General features: G+C 47.5%; 2 protein-coding genes and 1 pseudogene across 2 annotated transcripts; all 3 read left to right on the top strand.

Annotated features, from left to right (window-relative positions):
• The first annotated feature begins 255 nt into the window (after positions 1–255).
• Positions 256–3,758, top strand: LOC122706761 (granzyme B-like). Its single transcript, XM_043922205.1, has 5 exons — positions 256–437; positions 1,652–1,799; positions 2,282–2,417; positions 2,616–2,873; positions 3,525–3,758. Exons 1-5 carry the CDS (start codon positions 383–385, stop codon positions 3,666–3,668), a joined length of 741 nt encoding a protein of 246 aa, XP_043778140.1. The 5' UTR covers positions 256–382; the 3' UTR covers positions 3,669–3,758.
• A 10,009-nt stretch (positions 3,759–13,767) lies between these two features.
• On the top strand, positions 13,768–15,786 carry LOC122706760 (mast cell protease 3-like). The gene is made up of 5 exons (XM_043922204.1): positions 13,768–13,827; positions 14,041–14,188; positions 14,662–14,797; positions 14,989–15,246; positions 15,579–15,786. The coding sequence occupies exons 1-5, from the start codon at positions 13,776–13,778 to the stop codon at positions 15,732–15,734; spliced, it is 750 nt and encodes a 249-aa protein (XP_043778139.1). The 5' UTR covers positions 13,768–13,775; the 3' UTR covers positions 15,735–15,786.
• Positions 15,787–19,895: 4,109 nt separating this feature from the next.
• Positions 19,896–20,633, top strand: LOC122706414 (annotated as a pseudogene).
• Positions 20,634–24,277: the final 3,644 nt, after the last annotated feature.

Below are 24,277 nucleotides of genomic sequence, written 5' to 3'. Positions count from 1 at the left end.
GGTTCTACCACTGGGGACTCTGGTTTCTGGGCTCTACTACCTCTACTGGTCGATACCACACCCTACAGTCCCCACCTTGTACTCTTGGGTTCCTGCTCTGGGCTGGAACAAGTGGTCTGCTCTGAGTCACCATCTGTGGGTACTGGTGTGGTCACTGTATGTTTCTCACACAACCACCCAGAGAACGTCATCAGGCAGATGGAGTGGGGGCGGGGTAAGCTTTCATAGAAAGCCTTCAAGATGAAGCATCGCAAAGCCAGAGGGGAACACACGAGATCACTGAGTCCACTAACTCTGCATTTCTCTCCAAAAGGCTGGGGGATCTGAAAGAGAGCCAGGAGGAAGTGCCAGTGTCTCTGACCTTGGCAGTCTTTCTAGGAAGATGCAGCCACTCCTGCTCCTGGTGGCCTTTCTCCTGACCCCCAGGGCAAAGGCAGGTGAGTGACCATCCCCGTCCTAGGGGCCCAACCCCATCCCCCAGGTGGCACAGAGGTCCCACCCATTCTGCACGTCCCTGATCCAGCTATTCACCAGCTGGGAACATTCTGAACACCAGCTTCCATCCCACCTCATACCAGGGAGTATGATGCTGGATAAACCGCCAGCAGGAGCAACAGAGCAAAGCCTGCTCTCAAGAGGAGCCAGTGGGTACCAGCCCCTCCTCCAGCCCTACCTTTGCCATCTGGAAAGTGGAACTTTCCCAGAAGTGATGGCAGATGGTCGCAAACTGGAGAAAATACTAAATTGCCCCTGAAGAGGGCAGAGTGGGTCTAGCCTCTGCTTCTAGTTCCCTCGGCATCTGCTTGGCAGACCTGTGCCTCTGTGTTTGCTCAATCCCCAGGACCCACAGGCCTTTTACCCAACTTGGCTTCCCTTCCCAGGCCATCAGGGGCTCCTCTCTTTCAAGGATGAAGCCAGTGTTTGGTAGACCTGAACTGCTCTGCTTCCCAGAAGCCCACCAGAACTGGCCCTACCAACAGCCCCCATCCAGAGGCCCACTGTGAACAGGGAGGGTGCAGGAGGATCATGGTCACTCCTTCATGCAGCCAACAAATACTCACTGGGCATTTACTACCAGTCGGGACCTGGGAAAGAGGCTATGGTGACATCTAGGTCCCTACTCTGAATTCCTGTGCCCTGGAAAACAGGGCTATCCTGAATAAAATAGGGTAATGGGGCCCTTAGAAACTCACCTGGAATGAAGCACAGGTGGGGGAGGAATTTTCAGAAGCCTCTAGGACTTTGCTATCCCTAGGACAGGTATGAAAAGTGAAAGTGTTAGTCGCTCAGTCCTGTCTGACTCTCTGTGACCCCAAGGACTGTAGCCCACAAGTCTCCTCTGTCCATGGAATTCTCCAGGCAAGAATACTGGAGTGGGTTGCCATTCCCTTCTCCAGGGGATTTTCCCAGCCCAGATATCAAACCCGAGTCTCCTGCATTGCAGGCAAATTCTAAGCTCACCTCCAGTTATGTGCGGGAGACAGATTCACAGACCCAGACAGCTACTCTTCTTTAGAGGAGGAAGGGGAGCCCCCTTCCCAGCCTCCTCCTGCCCCACCAACTCCAGTGCCCAGCTGTTCTGAGCACGAAGCTGATGTCAACAGGGTGCACTTGGTGTGTGCACAGAAGCAGAACAGCCCTTTTCCTTCAGGGGAGATCATCGGGGGCCATGAAGCCAAGCCCCACTCCCGCCCCTACATGGCGTATCTTCAGTTCTGGGTTAAGGATGACGAGATGAAGTGCGGTGGGTTCCTGGTTCGACAGGACTTCGTGCTGACAGCCGCTCACTGCAACGGAAGGTGAGGAGCAGCAAGTAGCCGGTACCTTTCTGAACACCCTTGGCCAGGGAGCCCTGCCTTTTTCTCCAGGAGCTGTTAGGAGGGCTAACAGGAGGGTTCCTGGGAGGGCGAGAAAGAGGGCAGCAGGAGAGTGAGAGGGTGAGAAAGAGGGAAGGTCACTGCCGGAGGCATTGCTGAAGTGAGAGAGACTAGACACAGGGCGTGCCTGGAATCAGAATGCAAACTGATGCCACTTCACATGTTGTCCTAGGGCTAATTGCCCATGGGGAATAGCTGTGCCCTTCACAATGGCTCCAGAATCTGACCTTGGCTGCTGTCTGACCAAGAGACAGACAGTACAGACAGCTTAGCCCCCAGGGCCCTCCTGGTACCTGCATTTCCCCTCAGTGGCAGCCTTGCCCTGGAGTCACCTGCCCTTCATGGCTCCAGGGCTGTCAACCCTGGGGCTGTGACCCCCATCTCCTGCTCTGGTCTCTGTGCAGCTCAATCAGCGTCACCCTGGGGGCCCACAACATCAAACAGCGGGAGAGGACCCAGCAGGTCATCCGGGTGAGGAGAGCCATCCCCCACCCAGACTATAATCCTGAGGACATCTCCAACGACATCATGTTGTTAAAGGTAAACCACCCTGCTTCTCATGCCCTCCTGGGATCAGCTCGCTTCCCCTCCCAGGACCTCCTACCCCTTTCCTCCCTCCCATCCTGGCCGCCTGACCAGTCCCTGTGGCTCAGGAGAGAGGGGAGGCAGGTCAGTGTCACTGCCTTGTCCAGGCTCGGGGACCACCGGCTGAGCCAGACTCTTGTCTCTTCCCATCAGCTGGAGAGAAAGGCCAAGCAGACGTCAGCTGTGAAGCCCGTTAGTCTGCCCAGGGCCATGGCCCAGGTGAAGCCAGGACAGACGTGCAGTGTGGCCGGCTGGGGGAAGGACTCCATGACCACCTACCCTGAGACACTGCAGGAGGTAAAGCTGATCGTGCAGGAGGATCGGAAGTGTGAGTCCCACTTAGGCAAATATTACAACCACACCACCCAGCTGTGTGTGGGGGACCCAAAGACAAAGAAAACTTCCTTTCAGGTGAGAATCACAGCCTACCTTGCTTGGATCTGGGGAGAAGGGTGTTGGCAGAAGATCTGGGACCTGGGGACCCAAGCAGTGGGGGACCACCTCACCCTCTAGGCTGGGACCTCTCTCCAGGAGGAAAAGGGGAACAGCCAGAGCTGGGAGTGCCTAGAGCCTCTGCAAGTCACACAAGACCTGCGGTGAATCCCAACCTGGTGCTCCTCCAGAAGGGGAAACTTGCCAGGCACTGAGGCACAGGTGTTAGAAAGCCAGGCTTCCTGAGTGGGAGGTGGTTCAGTCCAGGTGCCTGCTCAAAGCTGGAACCCACCTGCTTACTAAACTCCCCCTCCCTGATGAACGTCAGCCTTCCCACCTGCTTCCCTGTTCTCACAGCAGCCTGGAGCCAATAGCCCTCAATCTGGGGAGGGAGAGGATGGAGACCTGGGGGCAGAGAAGGAGCTGCCCCCTGGGGGAAGTGAAGCAGGGGCAATATCCAGGTCAGGGCGTGGCAGCCGGGGGGCCCATAGACCTGCCTTGCCCACTTGTCTCGCACATGGAGGCCTTGCAAAGTGGCCTGCTCCGAGAGGGGTCTTGAAATGGCAGGGTGGGAGAGAGGGCAGGACCAGGAGGAGAGCAGACTCAGTCCTTCCCCTTCTCTGTCCTCAGGGGGACTCTGGGGGCCCTCTCATGTGTGGCAATGTGGCCCAGGGCATTGTGTCTTATGGACGAAAAGATGGATCAACTCCACGGGCCTGCACCAAACTCTCAAGTTTCCTGCCCTGGATAAAGAAAACCATGAAAAGCCTCTGACTGCAGGAACCAGACCGTCTTCCCTGGGGCTGATCCAGAATCACACTGCGGGTGTGCCCATAACTCAATAAATGTCTCTCAGCTGAGCTCGAAGGGCTGGTTGCTTATTTATTCTCTGACTCTTATTCACGGGCATCTAGTCTGTGCTTGGAAAATCAATGAGAGGATTCTGCTGTTCTCTGCTTCCTCCTCTTCCCCCTCCCACCATCTCTTCCCCTAAACCCCATGCAGAGCTGTCTTCCAGGTCTGCTTATGCACACCTGTCTTCCAGGGCCGGCCCTCCTGCAAGGGCAGAAGCTGAGCACCGTCAGGGGAAAACATGAACCTCTCTGGTCCTGGGGCTCAGGGTGAACTCCTTACTCCTTGCTCTGGGGTACATGGCAGGAGGGAGTGGGTCACACCATGGGGCCCCGACACCAAGAGCACAGCCTGGGTTGCAGCTCCAAGACAGAGGCCTGCCTACTGGGGAGGGGGGCTACCTGAGCTGACCTTTAACCCCCACATCCAGGGGAGCTGGCCCAGAGCAGGGCTGGTCTCCTGAGAAGCCCCTCCATCTCACCCAGGCGGAGTGTCCTGCTCTGCCCTGCTCAGAGCCCAGGGCCCAGCTCTGCCTCCAGTCTCCTCTGCCTCCCGTTCTTCTCTGTCCCTGCCTATCACCGCATATCCTCAGCAGGGCCACCAGCTCCGGTCCCCTCCAGACCACACTGATCTCTGCTGACCCCTTCCTCATATCCCTCCCACCCTGCATACCTGAGTTCCATGGGGTCCCAGCAGGGCCTCACCACTGACGTGCCAACCCAGCTCATGCCTTGGCAGAGAGGGATCAGAGAGACCAGGCCTGTGCTGTACCAGACAGGTCCAGATCGCTGGGCCCCATCTCTCACCTGGGCAGGGCCAGCTCAACCCCTCACATGCAGCCCAGTGTCCCCCATGTGCTCAGGGTCCTCTGGCTCCTGATGGCTCAGTAGTCTGAGTCCCTGTCAGCCTGTCTCTTTCGGTACTGCTGGCCTCTGGGCCAAGATTCCCTGCTGGTCACCGGGACCTTTGAGTTAGAAAGGGATCCTGTCTTTAGTAGGACTGAAAAGCACATTGGTTTTCATCCATCAACACAAACGCTGATGGAGCACCTACTAAGTGCTGGACATTATGGTTGTACAGTGGACACAATACGGGTTCTATCATCTCAGTTCAGCTATAACTGACAGTGTCAATATCATCCAAATTGCCACTTGAGAGGCCTATATCTCTGTGGGTAGTCCACAGGGACAGAGATTTGTGTTTATTTTTATTGCTGGTTGCGCTCAGAGGATGTTGTTATGTGTGACTCTTGAACATCAGCTATTTGGTCTCTAGACAAGAAGATACTGCTCTGCTCACTGGAACATCCTTGTCCCCTGGGGGAGGGGGCAGCAGGGAGGGAAGAGAAGGAACATGGGCAGCTTTATTTGTTTTACTCTAAAGATAGCAGGCAGGAACGTCCTTGCACACGCTCAGATGGTAGGAACACCTATTTGAAAGGCAATCAGAATCCATTCTTTGGCAGTGCCAAAGAATGTTCAAAGTACTGCACAATTGCACTCTTTTCACACACTAGCAAAGTAATGCTCAAAATTCTCCAAGCCAGGCTTCAACAGTCCGTGAACTGAGAACTTCCAGATGTGCAAGCTATATTTAGAAAAAGGTAGAGGAACCAGAGATCAAATTGCCAATATCTGTAGGATGATAGAAAAAGCAAGATAATTCCAGAAAAGCATCTACTTCTGCTTCATTGACTACGCTAAAGCCTTTGACTGTGTGGCTCACAACAAACTGGAAAATTCTTAAAGAGATGGGAATACCAGACCACCTTACTTGCCTCCTGAGAAACCTGTATGCAGGTCAAGAAGCAACAGTTAGACCAAACATGGAACAACAGTTCAAAATTGGGAAAGGAGTACACCAAGGCTGTATATTATCACCCTGCTTATTTAACTTATATGCAGAGTGCATCATGCAAAATGCTGGGCTGAATGAAGCACAAGCTGGAATCAAGATTGCTTGGAGAAATATCAATAACCTCAGATATGCAGATGACACCACCCTTATGGTAGAAAGTGAAGAGGAACTAAAAAGCCTCTTGATGGAAGTGAAAGAGGAGAGTGAAAAAGTTGGCTTAAAGCTCAACATTCAGAAAATTAAGATCATGGCTTCTGGTCCCATCACTTCATGGCAAAAAGATGGGGAAACAGTGGAAACAAATAGATGGGGAAACAGTGTCAGACTTTATGTTTTTGGGCTCCAAAATCACTGCAGATGGTGATTGCTGCCATGAAATTAAAAGACACTCCTTGGAAGGAAAGTTATGACCAACCTAGATAGCATATTAAAAAGCAGAGACATTACTTTGCCAACAAAGGTTCATCTAGTCAAGGCTATGGTTTTTCCAGTGGTCATGTATGGATGTGAGAGTTGGACTGTGAAGAAAGCTGAGCAGCAAAGAATTGATGCTTTTGAACTGTGGTGCTGGAGAAGACTCCTGAGAGTCCCTTGGACTGCAAGGAGATCCGACCAGTCTATCCTAAAGGAGATCAGTCCTGAATGTTCAATGGAAGGACTGATGCTGAGGCTGAAACTCCAATACTTTGGTCACCTCATGCGAAGAGTTGACTCATTGGAAAAGACCCTGATACTGAGAGGGATTGGGGGCAGGAGGAGAAGGGAACAGCAGAGGATGAGATGGCTGGATGGCATCACCGACTCGATGGACATGAGTTTGAGTAAACTCTGGGAGTTGGTGATGAACAGGGAGGCCTGGGGTGCTGTGATTCATGGGGTCGCAAAGGGTCGGACACGACTGAGCGACTGAACTGAACTGAACTGATTTCTGACAAGAAGCTTATGATTGTTGTTTCCTCTAAAGTATTTTCTTTTCTTCTCGGCCTATGTTCAACTTTTTCTCTTTCTCCTTGACTTTCATTAATTTGACCACTACATGCTTAGATGTGATTTTCTTTCCTACCTGAGTAACACAGGCTAACTGAGCCTCCTGACTGAAGAAGGAATGTAGTCTAGCAATATGCCTCTGGAAAAAAAGAAACAGTTGCTGAATTATTTTCATGGAGCAGGGTGTTTGTTGACCAAAAGCAGTGTTGGGTGGGATATGAAGATAGGAAATAGGAGATAGGAAATAAACCCTGATGTTCTGCAAGTCTAGACCTTCAGTGGTACCGGCAGCAGCAAGATCATGGGCTGGAAAGGCAGAGCCATCCCTGTTCCAGTGCACATTGCCAAAACAAATCAGCAAGGATTTGAATCCCTTTAGGCCCATCACCCCCATAGCTGACTGGTCAATTCCCTACCAGTATGCTGGTACCTGACTCTTCTTGCGATCTGGACAGAAGGAAAAGTGATGGGAAAGGCCTTAGTGAGTAGAGAAATTTCCTTAGTGGTATGTACAGAGACGTTTTACTGAATGTCATGTTTTATTTCTGTTACAGAGATATTTAGGCAAGGAAAGATTTGTTTCCTTAAAGGTGGGGGGTGAGGGATAATTCTATGGAGAAGATTTGAAGAAATCAGCATGTTTTAGGGGCTTACCCACCTCCATCTGACTGTGCCCGTGAGCAGACAGACCAGCTCCCCAGGAAGCTGTCTGAGTACTTGTCAGAGAGCGGCTTCCATGGGAGCCCAGGGACTCGCTGTGTGTGGAGGGAGGTATCTGAGCGGAGGCTCCTGTCTTGTCCCGGGATGGCAGGAAGTCATCAGTGGGCAGGGGGAGAAAACATGGAAGTCCTCCTGCTGGCCTGACTCTCAGGGGCCTGGCTGAGCCCCGGCTCTGTCCTCGCTCTGTGGGGCCTCCAGGCGCTCACTGTCCCCTGTGGGACTCTGTCCCCCTCATCTCTCGAAGGAGGACGAGAGTTTGCAACAAATGTTCTTAAACTTCTTCAACCAGAGAACCATTTCCTCAAAGTAAATGTGATACTGGAGCTGAATATGTATGTGGCTAGGCTCCTTTTTTAAACAGTATGTTTTCGTTTCTTGGTTTTCCTTTCCTGAAATGAAAACTGACCTTTTCCAGTCCCGTGGCCATTGCTGAGTTTTCCAAATTTGCTGGCATATTGAGTGCAGCACTTTCACAGCATCATCTTTTACGATTTGAAATAGCTCAACGGGAATTTCATCACCTCCACTAGCTTTGTTTGTAGTGATGCTTCCTAAGGCCCACTTGACTTCACACTCCAGAATATCTGGCTCTAGGTGATTGATCACACCATCATGGTTATCTGGGTCATGAAGATCTTTTTTGTATAGTTCTTCTGTGTATTCTTGCCACCTCTTCTTAATATTTTCTGCTTCTATACCATTTCTGGGCATACACACGGAGGAAACCAGATCTGAAAGAGACACGTGCACCCCAATGTTCATCGCAGCACTGCTTATAATAGCCAGGACATGGAAGCAACCTAGATGCCCATCAGCAGACGAATGGATAAGGAAGCTGTGGTACATACACACCATGGAATATTACTCAGCCATTTAAAAGAATTCATTTGAATCAGTTCTAATGAGATGGATGAAACTGGAGCCCATTATACAGAGTGAAGTAAGCCAGAAAGGTAAAGAACATTACAGCATACTAACACATATATATGGAATTTAGAAAGATGGTAACGATAACCCTATATGCAAAACAGAAAAAGAGACACAGATGTACAGAACAGACTTTTGGACTCTGTGGGTGAAGGCGAGGGTGGGGTGTTTCTAGAGAACAGCATCGAAACATGTATATTATCTATAGTGAAACAGATCACCAGCCCAGGTTGGATGCATGAGACAAGTGCTCGGGCCTGGTGCACTGGGAAGACCCAGAGGGACTGGGTAGAGAGGGAGGTGGGGGGGGGGGGGATCGGGATGGAGAACACATGTAAATCCATGGCTGATTCATGTATGTCAATGTATGACAAAACCCACTACAATATTGTAAAGTAATTAGCCTCCAACTAATAAAAATAAATGAAAAAAAAATTTTCTGCTTCTGTTAAGTTGATGCCATTTCTGTCCTTTATTGTGTTCATCTTTGCTTGAAATGTTCCCTTGGTATCTCTAATTTTCTTGAAAAGACCTCTAATCTTTCCCATTCTATTGTTTTCCTCTATTTCTTTGCATTGTGCACTTAGAAAGGCTTCTTTTTCTTCTCTCCTTGCTATTCTTTGGAACTCTGCATTCAGATGGGGATATCTTTCATTTTATCCTTGCCTTTTGCTTCTCTTGTTTTTATTATCAATTTTTTATATAATGATTATAATTTTAATTAATTATTAATCTAATTAAGTCACATTAATAGAAATCAAATAGTAATGCAATGTTCTTCAATCTCATCTTAGCAGTAGAGGCATTAAATTTTAGTAGATTAAATACTCCAAATGGCAGAGACTGTCAGTCTAGATCAAAAATGCAAGGTCCAATTTTGTGTGATGTACGGGAGAAACATCTTGAATATAAAGACATGGATGGAAGATAAACTTACGGGGCAACAACAAAGATGTATCCTGTAACCCCAATTTAAAAAAAAGCATTATCCATGGTATATGCTGTTTAACTGTAGAATTTTTGGCCATCTGTGAGATAACATAGAGTAGAATAATTATTTTCTTTATCCCTTATTTCTATTTAGCTTAGCAACAGTGAAGTTGAGACTCTTAATCAGTTTTTATATATGTTTTACTGTGAACTCTCAGATCTTTTGCCCATTCTATCAGGTGTTTGGTCTATTTTTCTGGATTACAGATCTCTGTACATTGTAATAGATAGATGAACTTAATTGTGACATATGTTGCAATAATTTTTCACAAGTTCGCTGCCTATAAATTGAATATGCTTGTACTCATTTTTTATATAGAAACATTAAAAGTTGTTTTTTCAAATCATAATTTATTTATCAGCCTTTCTTAGAATGTTTGTGGATTTCTAGTCATTACTAGAAAGGCTTTCCCCACTCTCAATCTATAAAGGAATTTCCTTGTGCTTATTTCCAGTGCATGTATAGTTTTATGCTGTATATTTGAATATACAAATATCTATTCAAACTTTATTCTGGTGGTTTCTATGAAGTGTTACTCTAAATTAATCTCTTAACCAATGACTTGTTCAAAAATCTTTGTTAAAAGTCCATTTCCCCCCCATGATTCAAAATGCTACCTTATTAGAAACTACATTTCCATATATACTTGTGAACGTTTCTGAGTTCTTCCATTCTGTTTCACTAGTCTCTCTGTCTGTTCATCATTCAGCTCCACACTGTCTTCCAGAAAGAACTTTAGTAGTTTTTAAACTCCAATAGGCTGTCTCCCATACTATTCCTTTTTCTTTGGGGCATAATTTCCCTAGTGATGCTCTCATACTGATTTTTCTCAGAAATTTCAGAGATTGTTTAGGACTCATATAACATCAAGAGAAAAATTGGATTGATTTTTAAAATCACATTATGTTATTTTATATCATACTTATGTATTATCTTTGGGAGAATCAGTACCTTTTTTGGTGTAGATCCATCCGATCCATGAACTAAGAACACCTTGATGTTTCTAAGTCTGTTTTTTTCAGAAGTACTTTAACATCTTGCACAAACATGTTTTTTACAATTCTGGTTAAATTTTTCCTAAGCATCATGACTTCCTCTGTTGCTACTGTACAGATTTTCTTTTCAATTATCTTCAAACTGGCTATTATTTGTTTAGGTGAAAGGCACACATTCCCAGTTTTCTTTATTTTTTAATTTTTGACTGTGATGGGTTCTGTTGCTGCGTATGGGCTTTCTACTTGCTGACAGCGGGCCTACTCTAGCTGTGGTGCATGGGCCTCTCACTGCAGTGGCTTCTCGTTGCAGAGTACACAGTGCACAGGTTTAGTTGCTCTGCAGCATGTGGGATCTTCCTGGACCAGGAAGATTGGCAGGTGGATTCTCATCCATTGGACCACTAGGGTAGTCTACAGATTGCAGTTCTCAACCAATCTCAAGCTTATAGATAAGCTACAATTGCGATACAAAAACTTTTGTTTTCCAGAACCATTTGCAAGTAAAGTTACCAACATGGTGGTTCATCGCTTTTCAAATACTTTACAGTGTAATTCCTAAAACAAGGATACTCTTACAGAACCACATTCAAACCATCAAACCCAGGAAATTAACATCGATGTCATCATCTAATCCTTAGACACAGAGAAATCTGGCTCATCACCTTTAATATATTGACTTATCTGATTAGTCTACAAAGAGATTCATATATAACATACCTCTCACCCCTCTTCCACAAGTGCAAGACCCTGCTGCCCCCACCTAGGCTCTAGTGATCCACACCAGCCAGCCCCTTGGTACCAACAGCCATTTCACCATATTTGTCCTGCTCTGACATCCTACCAGACTGCCCCCAAACCCACGAAGGCCTATAAATTCCCCTTGATCAGAAACCAACCTGTTGCCTGCCACTTGTGTGAACCCCCTCTTCACCCCACTGGGGCATCCACTCTGCACCACACACGTATTCTGGTTACCTGATCCTGGCTGCCCTCTAGAGTAGGGTGAGAAGTGTGTCCACTCAGGAGAGAGGCCTGGCACAAGCACATTCTCACCCCACACGGGCTTGGCGTGGACACCCCACCCCGGTTTGCTGTGGCTCTCCTGCCAGAATCCCTATGGACAGTGGGCTTTGTTTCTTTAACATGTTGTTGCTTTTGCAGGGGTGTGGGGTGGATCAAGATGTTTAGGACCTACAGTATTTTCAACTCCATGACTCTCTTTACCTTTTCCAGTTTGAGGACATGACCAGGATGATTTGGTTTGCAAATGGTATAGGGACATCAGAATGCCATTCTCTGGGTAGTGGTGGGGAATTCTGCTTTGGCTCCCTGGCATCCTTTCTCACTTTATGTGGGACTCCCTTCCCACAGGCTCTTCTTCCCTGACTGCAATACTCCTGATGGGGGTGAGGTCTAGGGCCCTTCTATTTTTTAGCTGGTAGGACTTCTTGATTGCCTCAAGGAGTGGAATATGGTTGATGCCTTATGCCTTATGCCTGATGCCTTATGACATCAAAGTCTAGGTAATGAAAAGAACCCAGCCTGTGCCTGGCTCATTTCTTAGCAGAACTTCAACTGGGGGCAAAGCAACAGCATGTTGTGAGGGAGACTAACAATCCCACAAACGAAGGCTACTTGAGAGACCTTCATGGCAAGAAGCCAACACGCCCAGTGAACAGCCAGCAGCATCCACTCAGCATAGGTGAGCGAGCCTTCAAGAGATTCAGCCTCCAGGCTTCAAGCCTCCCTGATGCCAAGGAAGCAGAGGGGTGCTATCCACACTGTACCCTGACCAAATGCAGGTTCATGGGTAAAAGTAATGTTGCTGTTCTTTTTTAAACTACTCAGTTCTTTAGTAATGAGAATAAGCCCTCTTCAGCACCACTCTCACACCATTCTGTCCATCCCACACCATGAATCTCACCATCCTTGTCTGATCATGATGGTTTTGTCTCGTCAACCAGAAGCAAGAAATCTTATTTCCAATGCTTCCCATAGTCTCACACACAAAGGGACCTCAATCTACAATGGCCCTGGTGTAAATTCTTTTGCACAATGAAAGAAACTACAAGCAAGACGAAAAGACAGCCTTCAGAATGGAAGAAAATAATAGCAAATGAAACAACTGACAGAGGATTAATCTCCAATATATACAAGTCGCTCATGCAGCTCAATATCAGAAAAATAAACAATCCAGTCGAAAAGAGGGTAGAAGAACTAAACAGACGTTTCCCCAAAGAAGACATACAGATGGCTATTAAACACATGAAAAGATGCTCAGCTTTGTTCATTATTAGAGAAATGCAAATCAAAACTACAATAAGGTATCATCTCATGCCAGTCAGAATGGTCATCATCAAAATGTCTACAAACAATAAATGCTGGAGAGGCTGTGGAGAAGTGAGAACCCTCTGGCACTGTGGGTAGGAATGCAAATTGATACAGTCGCTATGGAGAACAGTATGCAGACTCCTTAAAGAACTAGGAACAAAACTATCATATGATGCAGCACCTCAGAACTGGGCATATACCCTAAGGAAACCATAATTGAAAGAGGTGTATATACCCCAGTGTTCAGTGCAGCACTACTTGCAATTGATGGGACTTGGAAGCAACCTAGACGTCCATCAACAGATGAACGGATAAATTAATTGTGGTACATATACACAATGGAATGTTATGCAGATATAAAAAGGAATGCATTTGAATCCATTCAAATGAGGTGGATGAGCCTAGAACCTATTATACAGAGTGAAGTAAGTCAGAAAGAGAAAGACAAATATAGTATGTTAATGCATATGTGTGGACTCTTTCTATGTAATAGAAAGATGGTACTGATGATTCTGTTTGCAGGGCAGCAAATGAGATGCAGACATAAAGAGCAGACTTATGATCACACTGAGGGAGGGAGAAGGTGGGATGACTTGAGGGTGTAGTACTGAAACATACACATTACCTTATGTAAAATAGATAGCCACTGGGAATTTGCTGTATGGTGCAGGTAACCCAAAGCCAGTGCTCTATGACAACCTACGGGGGTGGGATGGAGAGGGAGGTGGGAAGGCGGTTTAAGGGGGAGGGGACATTTATCCCTATGGCTGATTCATTATGACGTATGGCAGAAACCATCCCAATATTGTAAAGTAATTTTCCTCCACTTAAAAATGAAATAAAATTGTTAAGTAAATAAATAATGACCCTGGTGATCTAAAGAGAACCACAGAAATGAAGACATTCTTGAATCTCTCATCATGGGACCCAGAATGCTGGGGCTCAAAGATCTGGTATTTGCCGATACAACCTCTCACTGCTCCTACTTGTAGCGATTTTCTTGTTTTCTGCTGAGTAATGGCACTAAGCCAAGAGCTTATGGGTGCCTCTGTGGTGACCACTAAGTACATATGCCACTCAGACCCCAAGATCTGATCAGACAGAGGTGTGAGGCTTTCAGAAAAGTCTCAAGTGATAAAAACCACACCAGAGCAGACACTTAGGGTTAAAAGACCAGACAGAAGCAGCAGCTGTTCAGATCTGATCAGCCTTCCTGGAGAGATGGTCCTGTTCCTGCTCCTGGCGGCCCTTCTGTTCCCCACTGGGGAGGCAGGTGAGTGACGGTCCCACCCTCAGAGGCCCAGACCCACTCCACATGAACAGACCTGCTCAGATGCTACACTCAGGCATGCCCTGGCCCTGGTCCATGAAAGAAAATTTCTGAATTCGGGTCAAATTCCCTCAAAGACCAACAAATCTGGGCCTATCTCCCCTCCCCACCCTTGGTTCCATGAGCATAGCGGGCAGGCTAGAATCTTTCTTTCAGGGAAAATCATTGAGGGCCAAGAGGCCAAGCCTCACTCCCGTCCCTACATGGCGTATCTTCAGTTCAAGACTTCAGGGGGACCTCACATATGTGGGGGTTTCCTCGTGCGTGAGGACTTCGTGCTGACAGCAGCTCACTGCCTGGGAAGGTGAGGAGCAGTGCCCGGGTCCCCATCCCTCTGTTGAGCCTCCAGGGAACCCTCTTCTCAGGGGCTGCAGACCTTGGCTACTAGTAACACAGGAAGTTCTTCGGAGGACAGGTGAGCCTTGGGGAGAGATGGACGGGTCAATGCCAATGATGCATGGAGAGAAGGGGCTGATCAAACCTGAGATGGAAGGAAGCCAAGGTTGTACCCTGGAGTCCAGAGTGCAAATGGGAGAGGTTCACGTTTTCCTTAGAGACAGTCAAGCCTGCGCAGGATTGAACACCCTCCATGGACTCCAAGAACTACCAGCCTTCCCAGGCTGCCAGAAGCAGGCAGCACAGAGGAGCCCAGACCCAGGGTCCATCGTCTAGAATTCTCTCCCCACCAGTCCTGCCCTGTTCCCAGCAGTGGTCTGTCCTTCAGGCTCCTGGTCTGTATCTCCTGTGACTCCCCCTCCCTCTCTGCTATGTGTGCAGATTAATTAAGGTCAAACTGGGGGCCCACGACATCAAGAAGAAGGAGAGGACCCAGCAGGTCATCTGGGTGAGAAGAGCCATCCCCCACCCAGGCTATAATAGTGAGACAGATGTCAACGACCTCATGTTACTGCAGGTGGGGCACGTGGCTGCGCTGACTCTGGGACACTTTCCTCCAGGGCTCTGCATCCCCCATGACCTCATTCCTGCCCTTCCTCCGGTACCACCCCTTCCGTGGTTCGAGCACTGAGAAGAAGTCAACCCCACGACTGTCCTGCAGTCTCTGTGGGCCATCAGTAGGTGAGAATGCCTTTCCTCTGCCTTCAGCTAGAGAGAAAGGCCAAAGTGACCACCAGTGTGAGCACCATCCGTCTGCCCAGCGGCTCAGACACGGTGAAACCAGGGATGCTGTGCAGTGTGGCCGGCTGGGGACTCCTCTCTGTGAATGGCCCCACTGCAAACAAACTGCAGGAGGTAGAGCTTGAAGTCCAAAGGGATGAGGAATGCAAAGCTCACTATAAACATTATAACACCGACACCCAGATATGTGTGGGGAACCCAAGGATGAGGAAGAATGCTATGGAAGTGAGTAACACACCTTTATCTATGCAAAGCCCTGGGCACAGCCAAGCTGTGAGGATGGGGGGCAGGGGGAATGAGCCCCATCCCTGTGTCCTCAGCCTGTCCTCCTACCTGGTCTCTGTCCCGTGTCCCTAGGGGGTGAACGCTGCCCCACAGTCACACATGGGCTGAGGCTTCCTGCGGGAGGAGGTGGATTATCAGGGCCAGATTGAAACCTCAGGACCAACAAGGCCCTGGTATCAGCCAGGGCCCCTATCAGAGACCACCCACCCCAGGGTGGCAGGGAGACCAGACCTGAAGAAGGTGAGCTCAGCCCTTGCTCTCTCTGCCCACAGGGTGACTCCGGGGGCCCGCTTGTGTGTAACGGTGTGGCCCAGGGCATTGTGTCCTATGGAGCAGATACACCTCCAGATATCTACACCAGAATCTCAAGGTTTCAACAATGGATCAAAGAAACAATGAAAATGTACAAACTTCAGGGACCAGACTGAGGTCCCCCAGGATTGTTCTTTCCATCTTCCCCGGGGTAGAGGTGTTGGGCAAAGTGGGTGGAGGAGGGCTGCCTGGAACTTTAAATAAAGTTTTATCTTTTGAGCAGAAATCACTGATTCCTCGTTTACTCACATACTCGTTAGGCACCTTCTCTGCCAGGAAACATCTCTTCACAGTTCTGATCTGTCACCAGCCTTCCCCCACCAGCACATACATCGCCCCTCTCACCCCCACCTTCCATCTCTGGAATAAAAACTCCTGCTGCACTGACAGCCAGCTCCCTCCAGTCACGTGTTCCCAGGGCCAGCTCCCCTTGCAGGCTGCCCTTGAGCTCCCTCAGAGAAGGGAGACCCCTCCTCAGGAACACATGACCCTCTTCTTGATGACCCTCATTTCTCATCTATATGCCCTCCTCCTCAACCACACCCACTCCCCTATCCCCCATCTCAGTGCCCAAGGGGCAACAGAAGAGAATCCAGATTTGGAAGGAGGGCCACGTGAGAAGCTCTGGGGCTGAGGGGGACACTTGTCCACCCTAACAGAAATGGGGGAGGTTTACCAAGGTGTGACTCACCCCATGAGTGTTCCCTCCCCGCGTCAGAGGAGACAGAGGTCAGAAGCCTGAGAAAGTTTCAGGAGGGCTTCAGTGTTCCCACGCTCAGCTCACGTGTCTGTCACAGCCCTGTCTTGGAGTCCCGGGCCCAGGGCTCTGTGTAGCCTCTGGTGTCCTGAGGGCACATCCTCCTTCAGCCCCAAATGACCTTGAGGGAGCTCTTCCACCTTGGGCTGAGATAGCTGCTCCCACCTCCATTGCTCACACGTGTGTGTGTGTAAATATATTTATCTCCAAAGGAAAGGCACTGTAAACCAATTATTGAATTTCAAGGTATCCTAAAGTTTCAAAGGTGTCTATAGCCATAGGTTATCGGGTACATTTTTTCTTCTATTTTTCATCCATCTTGAGGTTTTGATACAGGTGCATATTGAGAAAACCAACCTTATTTTTAAAACATGCACCTTAGAGAGCACTGAAGAGAAGTGGTTTGCTGAACGTTTGAATGAAGAGCGAGCTTCAACTATTGCAAAATGTGTTTGGGGTAGAAAGTAACACATATTCATCAAAACATATTCCTCATAAATGGAACATATTCATCACAGAAAGACAACTAAAACATATATATATATATAAGAAAATAAAAAATTACCAAGAATTTCACACTCTCAGATCATCATTAATGTTTAAGCATATTTCCTTCCACTTTTTTTCCATTTATTCATAAGATGCTCTTGCTTCAACTCACATGGGATTGGGTTGTTTAGAGCTCCTCATGCTATCCTTTCCATTCCTCTTTCTCCTGTCCTCATACTGATGAGAGTGTTTGGGTCATCTGCACATGTTTAGGATGGCCTGGCCCAGAGACATCAGATATATGGCTCTCTGGACTCTGGACAGAGAATAGTAGTGGGGAGTAAGTATTAGATGACCCCCATCTGTTTCCCTTTCACCACTCACCAGTCACCAGCATTTCTGGAGAGGAAGCCCCTCCTGACTCACAAACACCCTGATTCAGGTGGGACAGCCCCCATGTCAGCTTGAGGGGTGCTGGATACCTCAGCACAATCCAATCATGTCCCTCATTGCTGGAGGATCCAGTGAGGGTTTGTTCTGTTTCAATAAATATCAAGTCCAGGACTTTCACTCTAAACTGTAGGATGAGAAAAACTCCCTTTGTTGCAGAATAGTTACATTTAAAGAGGTAATTCTAAACTTTCCAAAAATGTGAGGTTGGATCCCTGGCAAGATAGGAAATGGGGTTGATGTTTTGGGCACTTGGATGAGTCCAGGTCTCTCTGCTCCTAAAGCAAGTCCAGTCTCTGCCTCACACTTGGCCCCAAGTAGAGCCCCACGCCACAGTCCTCACCCACGTGATCTCTACTCACAGATTCTAGGTCTCCTCCGTCCCCCTGAGCTTCTCAAGTACAGGAGCCATGTCTCTGTTATCCCTGCAGCTCACCTATTGGGTAATTCTTCATGCTTTCACCAGAATCAAAGAAGACCCAAGAGGGGAGAAATGAAGACACTCTTGCTTCAGTCACTGAGGGCCTCTGGGGACCCAGCTCCTCCCCCGGCTGCACCACAGCCTCCACTTTCTTGTTCTTCCTCTTGCTTTGTGACTCAGCAGTGGGAGTGCAAGTGTGGTGACCGTCGTTCTCACCTACCCCACAGCAGAGAACATGGGCACACGTGGCGTGCTCACACACGGCTCAGGGGGGAGCACAGCTCGGGGAGGTCTGTGGGGTCACTGAGCCTCCCCTCCTTCCTTCCTCTATGTTTTGTGTCTGGAAGGAAGAAACCCCAGCAGCTCTGAGCTGGGCAAACCTGGAAGATGCAGCCACTCCTGCTCCTGATGGCTTTTCTTCTCCCTCCCAGGCTGGGACGTATGAGTGACTGTCCACATTCCTGAGGGTGGAACTCATCTCACTAAACCTCCTGCAGTCCTGACCCTTCTGCTCAGCTCCAATTCCTGAACCAGCTCCCATCCCAACCAAGACTACAAGTCTGATGTCGCATAGACACTCAGCAAGGAGGGATGGCAGGCAGGCAGGCAGGCAGGCAGGCAGGCTTTCACGGATCTCAGTCTTTCTCACCACCAGGAAACTGAGTTGTGCATTTGTTGGAGGATGTGAAGCTACAAAACACAAGTAAGTAAAATCCCTCACTCCAGCCAGGAATGGACAACTCAGACAAACTATGCACAGTATGGAAGCTGTCAGTGGACCCAGCTTAAGAACCCATGAAATTTCTGTGTCTGCCACCCCTCACTCCCGCTCAGGAGAGGAGCCCAGGGTGTGATTGATCAGAAGTGGCTAGATGACAGCACCCAAAGCTCTCCAGGTGCCTTAATTCTGCCCCAGACCCCAAGCAGCCCATTTTTGGCTGAGTTGTTAGAGGTGAGAAAGTGTCCTCAGGCAAAAGGGCTTTGTTCTAACAGCTGCTCAGTTCAGATGAAGATGAGGATCAACAGCTAGCCCACCCCTCCTGAGGCTCCGGCATGGGCCCATTCTCTCCATAAGAGCTGATCCAAGGGGAGCTCCTCCTTCACCCCAGGATCCTGACAATTCAGGATCACAAGAGCTTATCAAACAAGCCATCTTAAATGGAGGACTAGGGTGTTGAAATGGGAAATAGATGGGGAAACAGTGGAAACAGTGGCTGACTTTGTTTTCTTAGGCTTCAAAATCACTGCAGATGGTGATTGCTGCCATGAAATGAAAAGACACTTACTCCTTGGAAGGAAAGTTATGACCAACATAGATAGCATATTAAAAAACAGAGACATTACTTTGCAAACAAAGGTCTGTCTAGTCAAGGCTATGGTTTTTCCAGTGGTCATGTATGGACGTGAGAGTTGGACTGTGAAGAAAGCTGAATGCTGAAGAATTGATGCTTTTGAACTGTGGTATTGGAGAAGACTCTTGAGAGTCCCTTGGACTGCAAGGAGATCCAACCAGTCCATCCTAAAGGAGATCAGTCCTGAATGTTCATTGGAAGGACTGATGCTGAAGCTGAAACTCCAATACTTTGGCCACCTCATGCAAAAAGTCCATTGGCTCATTGGAAAAGACCCTGATGCTGGGAGGGATTGGGGGCAGGAGGAGAAGGAGACGGCAGAGGATGAGATGGCTGGATGGCATCACCGACTCGATGGACATGGGTTTGAGTAAACTCTGGGAGTTGGTGATGAACAGGGAGGCCTGGCGAGCTGCGATTCATGGGGTTGCAAAGAGTTGGACATGACTGAGCGACTGAACTGAACTGAACTGAGGATGTGGAAAAGCTGAGAAACAGGACAGGTAAGTTTTGAGGTCAGTGCGTCGGAGGTGAGAACGAGACAGGGTTGAGAAGGGTTGACCCACAATGGCCAAATAAAGCATCAGAGGTTGAGAGCATGCAGTGAGAGCCAAAACCCAAACTGAGAGTCACTTCACAGTATTGCTGAGAAAGCTCCCAGGAGCCCTGCCCTCATGTCACCGAGAAGCACAGGGCCCAGAGTCACTCAGCCCCAGGACCGTCTGTTACCTCAACTCCCCCTCAGCTGCTGCCCTGCCCTGGTGTCAGCTGTCTGTCACAGCTCCTGGGCTGTATCTCCTGTGACCCCATGATTCCCACACCCCTGCAATGCCCTCAGTGCAGCTCCATGAATGTCACCCTGCGGGCCCACAACATCAAACAGCAGGAGAGGACCCAGCAGGTCATCCAGGTGAGAAGAGCCATCCGCCACCCAGACTATAATCCTAAGAACTTCTCCAATGACATCATGTTACTGCAGGCAAGGAAAACGCCCCACTAGCCCTGCCCTCCTGGGATCAGATCATTGCCTTCCCAGGATCTCCTGCCCTTTCCTCCCTACCATCCTGGCCACCTGACCAGTCCCTGTGGCTCAGGAGAGGGGAAACACATCAACGTCACTGCCCTGTCCAGGCTCAGGGACCACCGGCTGAGCCAGACTCTCGCCTCTTCCCATAGCTGGAGAGAAAGGCCAAGCAGACTTGCAGCCGTGAGGCAGCTCTGCCTGCCCAGGGCCATGGCCTGCATGAAGCCAGGATAGACATGCAGTGTGGCCCGCTGGGGGAGGGACTCTATGGGCGCCTACCCTAACTCAGTGCTGGAGGTAAAGCTGACCATGTGGGAGGATCAAAAGTGTGAGTCCCACTTACACTACTATTACACCAACGCCATCCAACTAGGTATGGCAGATCCAAAGACAAAGAAAGCTTCCTTTCAGGTGAGAATGACAGCCTACTTTGCTTGGATCTGGGGAGAAGTGTGTTTGCTGAAGATCTGGGACCTGGGGACTGCCTCACCCTCTAGACACCAAGACACAACCTGGGGCTAGAGTGTGAGTGTGCTAGTGTGTGAGATGAGTGCAACTGTGTGGTAGTTTCAACATTTTTTGGCATTGCCTTTCCTTGGGATTGCAATGAAAACTGATATTTTCCAGTCCTGTGGCCACTGGTGAGCTTTCCAAATTAGCTGACATATTGAGTGCAGCACTTTCACAGCATCATCTTTTAGGATTTGAAATAGCTCAACTGGAATTCCATCACCTCCACTAGCTTTGTTCATAGTGATGCTTCCCACTTAGGAATGGGAAAATCTTAGCAATGGAAACAGTGACAGACTTTCTTTTTGGGGGGTTCCAAAATCACTGCAGATGGTGACTGCAGCCATGAAATTAAAAGACGCTTGCTCCTTGGAAGAAAAGTTATGACCAACCTAGACAGCATATTAAAAAGCAGAGACGTTACTTTGCCAACAAAGGTCCATCTAGTCAAAGCTATGGTTTTTCCAGTAGTCATGTATGGATGTGAGAGTTGGACTATAAAGAAAGCTGAGTGCCGAAGAATTGATGCTTTTGAACTATGGTGTTGGAGGAGGCTCTTGAGAGTCCCTTGAACTGCAAGGAGATCCAACCAGGCCATCTGAAAGGAAATCAGTCCTGAATATTCATTGGAGGGACTGATGTTGAAGATGAAACTCCAATACTTAGCCACCTGATGCGAAGAATTGAATCATTGGAAAAGACCTTGATGCTCGAAAGATTGAAGGTGGAAGGAAAAGGGGTCAACAGAGGATGAGATGGTTGGATGGCATCACTGACTCAACAGCATAAGTTTGAGTAAATTCCAGGAGTTGGTGATGGCCTGGAAGGCCTGGCATGCTGTAGTCCATGGGGTCACAAAGAGTTGGACACGACTGAGCAACTGAACTGAATGCCCACTTGTCTTTGTACTCCAGGACGTCTGGCTCTAGGTGATTGATCACACCATCATGGTTATCTGGGTCATTAAGGTCTTTTTTTAACATTCTTCTGTGTATTCTTGCCACTTCTTCTTAATATCTTCTGCTTCTATTAGGCCGTTTCTGTACTTTATTGGGCTCATTTTTGCATGAAATGTTCCCTTGTTATCTCTAATGTTCTTAAAGAGATCTGTAGTCTTTCCATTCTATTGTTTTCCTCTATTTCTTTGCATTGATCTCTTTGGAAGGCTTTCTTATCTCTCCTTGCTATTCTTTGGAACTCTGCATTCAGATGGATGTATCTTTCCTTTTCTCCTTTGCCTTTTGCCTCTCTTCTTTCCTCAGCTATTTGTAAGGCCTCCTCAGACACCCATTTGCCTTTTTGCATTTCTTCTTCTTGGGGTTGGTTTTGATCACCACCTCCTGTACAATGTTATGAACCTCCATCCATAGTTCTTCAGGCATTCTATCTATCATATCTAATCTCTTGAATCTACTTGTCACTTCCAGTATAAAATCTTAAGAGATTTGATTTAGGTCATATGTGACTGACCTAGTGATTTTCCCTACTTTCTTCAGCTTGTCTGAATTTGGCAATAAGGAGTTCATGATCTGAGCCTAGTCAGCTCCTGGTCTTCTTTTAACTGACTGTATAGAGCTTCTCCATCTTTGGCTACAAAGAATATAATCAATCTGATTTCATTATTGACTCTGGTGATATCCATGTGTAGAGTCGTCTCTTATGTTGTTGGAAGAGGATGCTTGCTAGAACCACTGTGTTATCTTGACAAAATTCTGCTAGCCTTTGCCCTGCTTCATTTTGTAATCCAAGGTCAAACTTGCCTGTTACTCCAAGTATCTCTTGACTTCCTACTTTTGCATTCCTGTCCCCATGATAAAAAGAATATCTTTTTTTTTGGCGTTAGTTCTAGAAGATCTTGTAGGACTTCATAGAACCATTCAACTTCAGCTTCTTTGGCAGTAGTGGCTGGGGCATAGACTTAGATTTCTGTGATATTGAATGGTTTGCCTTGGAAACAAACAGAAATCATTCTGTCATTTTTGAGATTGGACTCTTCTGATGACTGCAGAGCTGAAGTACTGCATTTTGGACTCTTCTGATGACTATGAGGACTACTCCATTTCTTCTCAGGGATTCTTGCCCACAGGAGTAGATTTATTGGTCATTTGAACTAAATTTTCCCATTTGGTCCATTTTAGTTCACTGATTCCTAAAATGTTGATGTTCACTCTTGCCGTCTCCTGTTTGACCACTTCCAATTTACCTTGATTCATGGCCCTAACATTCCAGGTTCCTATGCAATATTCTTAACAGCATCAGACTTTACTTCCATCACAAGTCACATCCATACTGGGCATTGTTTTCACTTTGGCTCAACCTCTGCATCCTTTCTGGAGCTATTTCTCTACTCTTCTCCAGTAGCATATTGGGCACCAACCGATCTGGGGAGTTCACCTTTCAGTATCATATCTTTTTGCCTTTTCATACTGTTCATGGGGTTCTCACAGCAAGAATACTGAAGTGGTTTGCCATTCCCTTCTCCAGTGGACCATGTTTTGTCAGAACTCTCCACCATGACCCATCTGTCTTGGGTGGCCCTACATGGCATGGCTTGGTTTCATTGAGTTAAACAAGTCTGTGATCCAAGTGATCAGTTTGGTTAGTTTGAAAGAGTACCTTTCATCCTGTGCCTTTAGTCATAACTGGTCTCTGGGCCAAGATTCCCTGCTGGTCAACTGGGGCCTTTTGAGATAGAAAGAGCTCCTGTCCTTAGCAGGACTGAAAAGCACAATTTTCATTTATCAATACAAATGCTGGTGGATCACCTACTAAGTGCTGGGCATTGTGATTGTACAGTGGTACAGTTGGCACAATACGGTACTACTGTCTGAGCCCATTCAGAATAAAAATTCTCAACAAAGTTGGTATAGATGAAACATATCTCGGCAAAATACAGGCTGTTTATGACAGATACACACTGGGCTTCCCCTGTGGCTCAGACATTAAACATCTGCCTGCAGTGCAGGAGACCCAGGTTCAATCCCCGGGTCAGGAAGATCCTCTGGAGAAGGGAATGGCTACCACTCCAGTATTCTTGCCTGGAGAATTCGATGGACAAAGGAGCCCAATGGGCTACAGTTCAAAGGAACCCAGTGGGCTACAGTTCATGGGGTTCCAGAGTTGGAGATGACTGAATGACTAACACTGACTTTCCATGACAGACCCACCACTTACATCACATTCATCAGTGAAAAGCTGAAAGCTTTTCCCATAAGATTAGGAACAAAGCAGAAATGCCCCCACTCACCATTTCTATTAAACATAGTGTTGGAAGTCCTAGTCACAACAATCAGAGTAGAAAAAGAAATAAAAGGCATCCATTTGGAATGAAAGATAAAAAACAGTCACTATTTGCAGAAGACACAATATTATATGTAGAAAACTTGAATATCTCTACCAAAAAAAAAAATGATTAGAATAAATACAGTCAGTAGTTTCACGATACAAGGTTAATATATGGATATCTATTGTATTGTTTATATACTAGTAATGAACTCTCAGAAAAAGAAAAAAATACCACTTACAATCCAATCAGAATTTATAAAATAACTCTGAATAAATTTACCCACGAAGGTATTATACTCTAAAATCTGTAAAACACTGATTGAATGAATTTGAATACAATAAAAATAAATGGAAAGATATTGCACGTTCAG

The sequence above is a fragment of the Cervus elaphus genome, chromosome 13 (assembly GCF_910594005.1).
Source record: "Cervus elaphus chromosome 13, mCerEla1.1, whole genome shotgun sequence".
Lineage (NCBI taxonomy): Eukaryota > Metazoa > Chordata > Mammalia > Artiodactyla > Cervidae > Cervus > Cervus elaphus.
Note: the sequence above shows the minus strand (reverse complement) of the source record. Positions and strands in the feature narration are given on the sequence as shown.

Excerpts from the sequence above, each read along its gene's own strand:
- LOC122706760 (XM_043922204.1), top strand. The coding sequence starts at position 13,776 with ATGGTCCTGTTCCTGCTCCTGGCGGCCCTTCTGTTCCCCACTGGGGAG. Across the intron at positions 13,828-14,040 it reads GTTCCCCACTGGGGAGGCAG|GGAAAATCATTGAGGGCCAA; the intron begins GTGAGTGACGGT and ends TCTTTCTTTCAG. Across the intron at positions 14,189-14,661 it reads GCAGCTCACTGCCTGGGAAG|ATTAATTAAGGTCAAACTGG; the intron begins GTGAGGAGCAGT and ends CTATGTGTGCAG.
- LOC122706761 (XM_043922205.1), top strand. The coding sequence starts at position 383 with ATGCAGCCACTCCTGCTCCTGGTGGCCTTTCTCCTGACCCCCAGGGCA. Across the intron at positions 438-1,651 it reads GACCCCCAGGGCAAAGGCAG|GGGAGATCATCGGGGGCCAT; the intron begins GTGAGTGACCAT and ends CTTTTCCTTCAG. Across the intron at positions 2,418-2,615 it reads ACGACATCATGTTGTTAAAG|CTGGAGAGAAAGGCCAAGCA; the intron begins GTAAACCACCCT and ends TCTTCCCATCAG.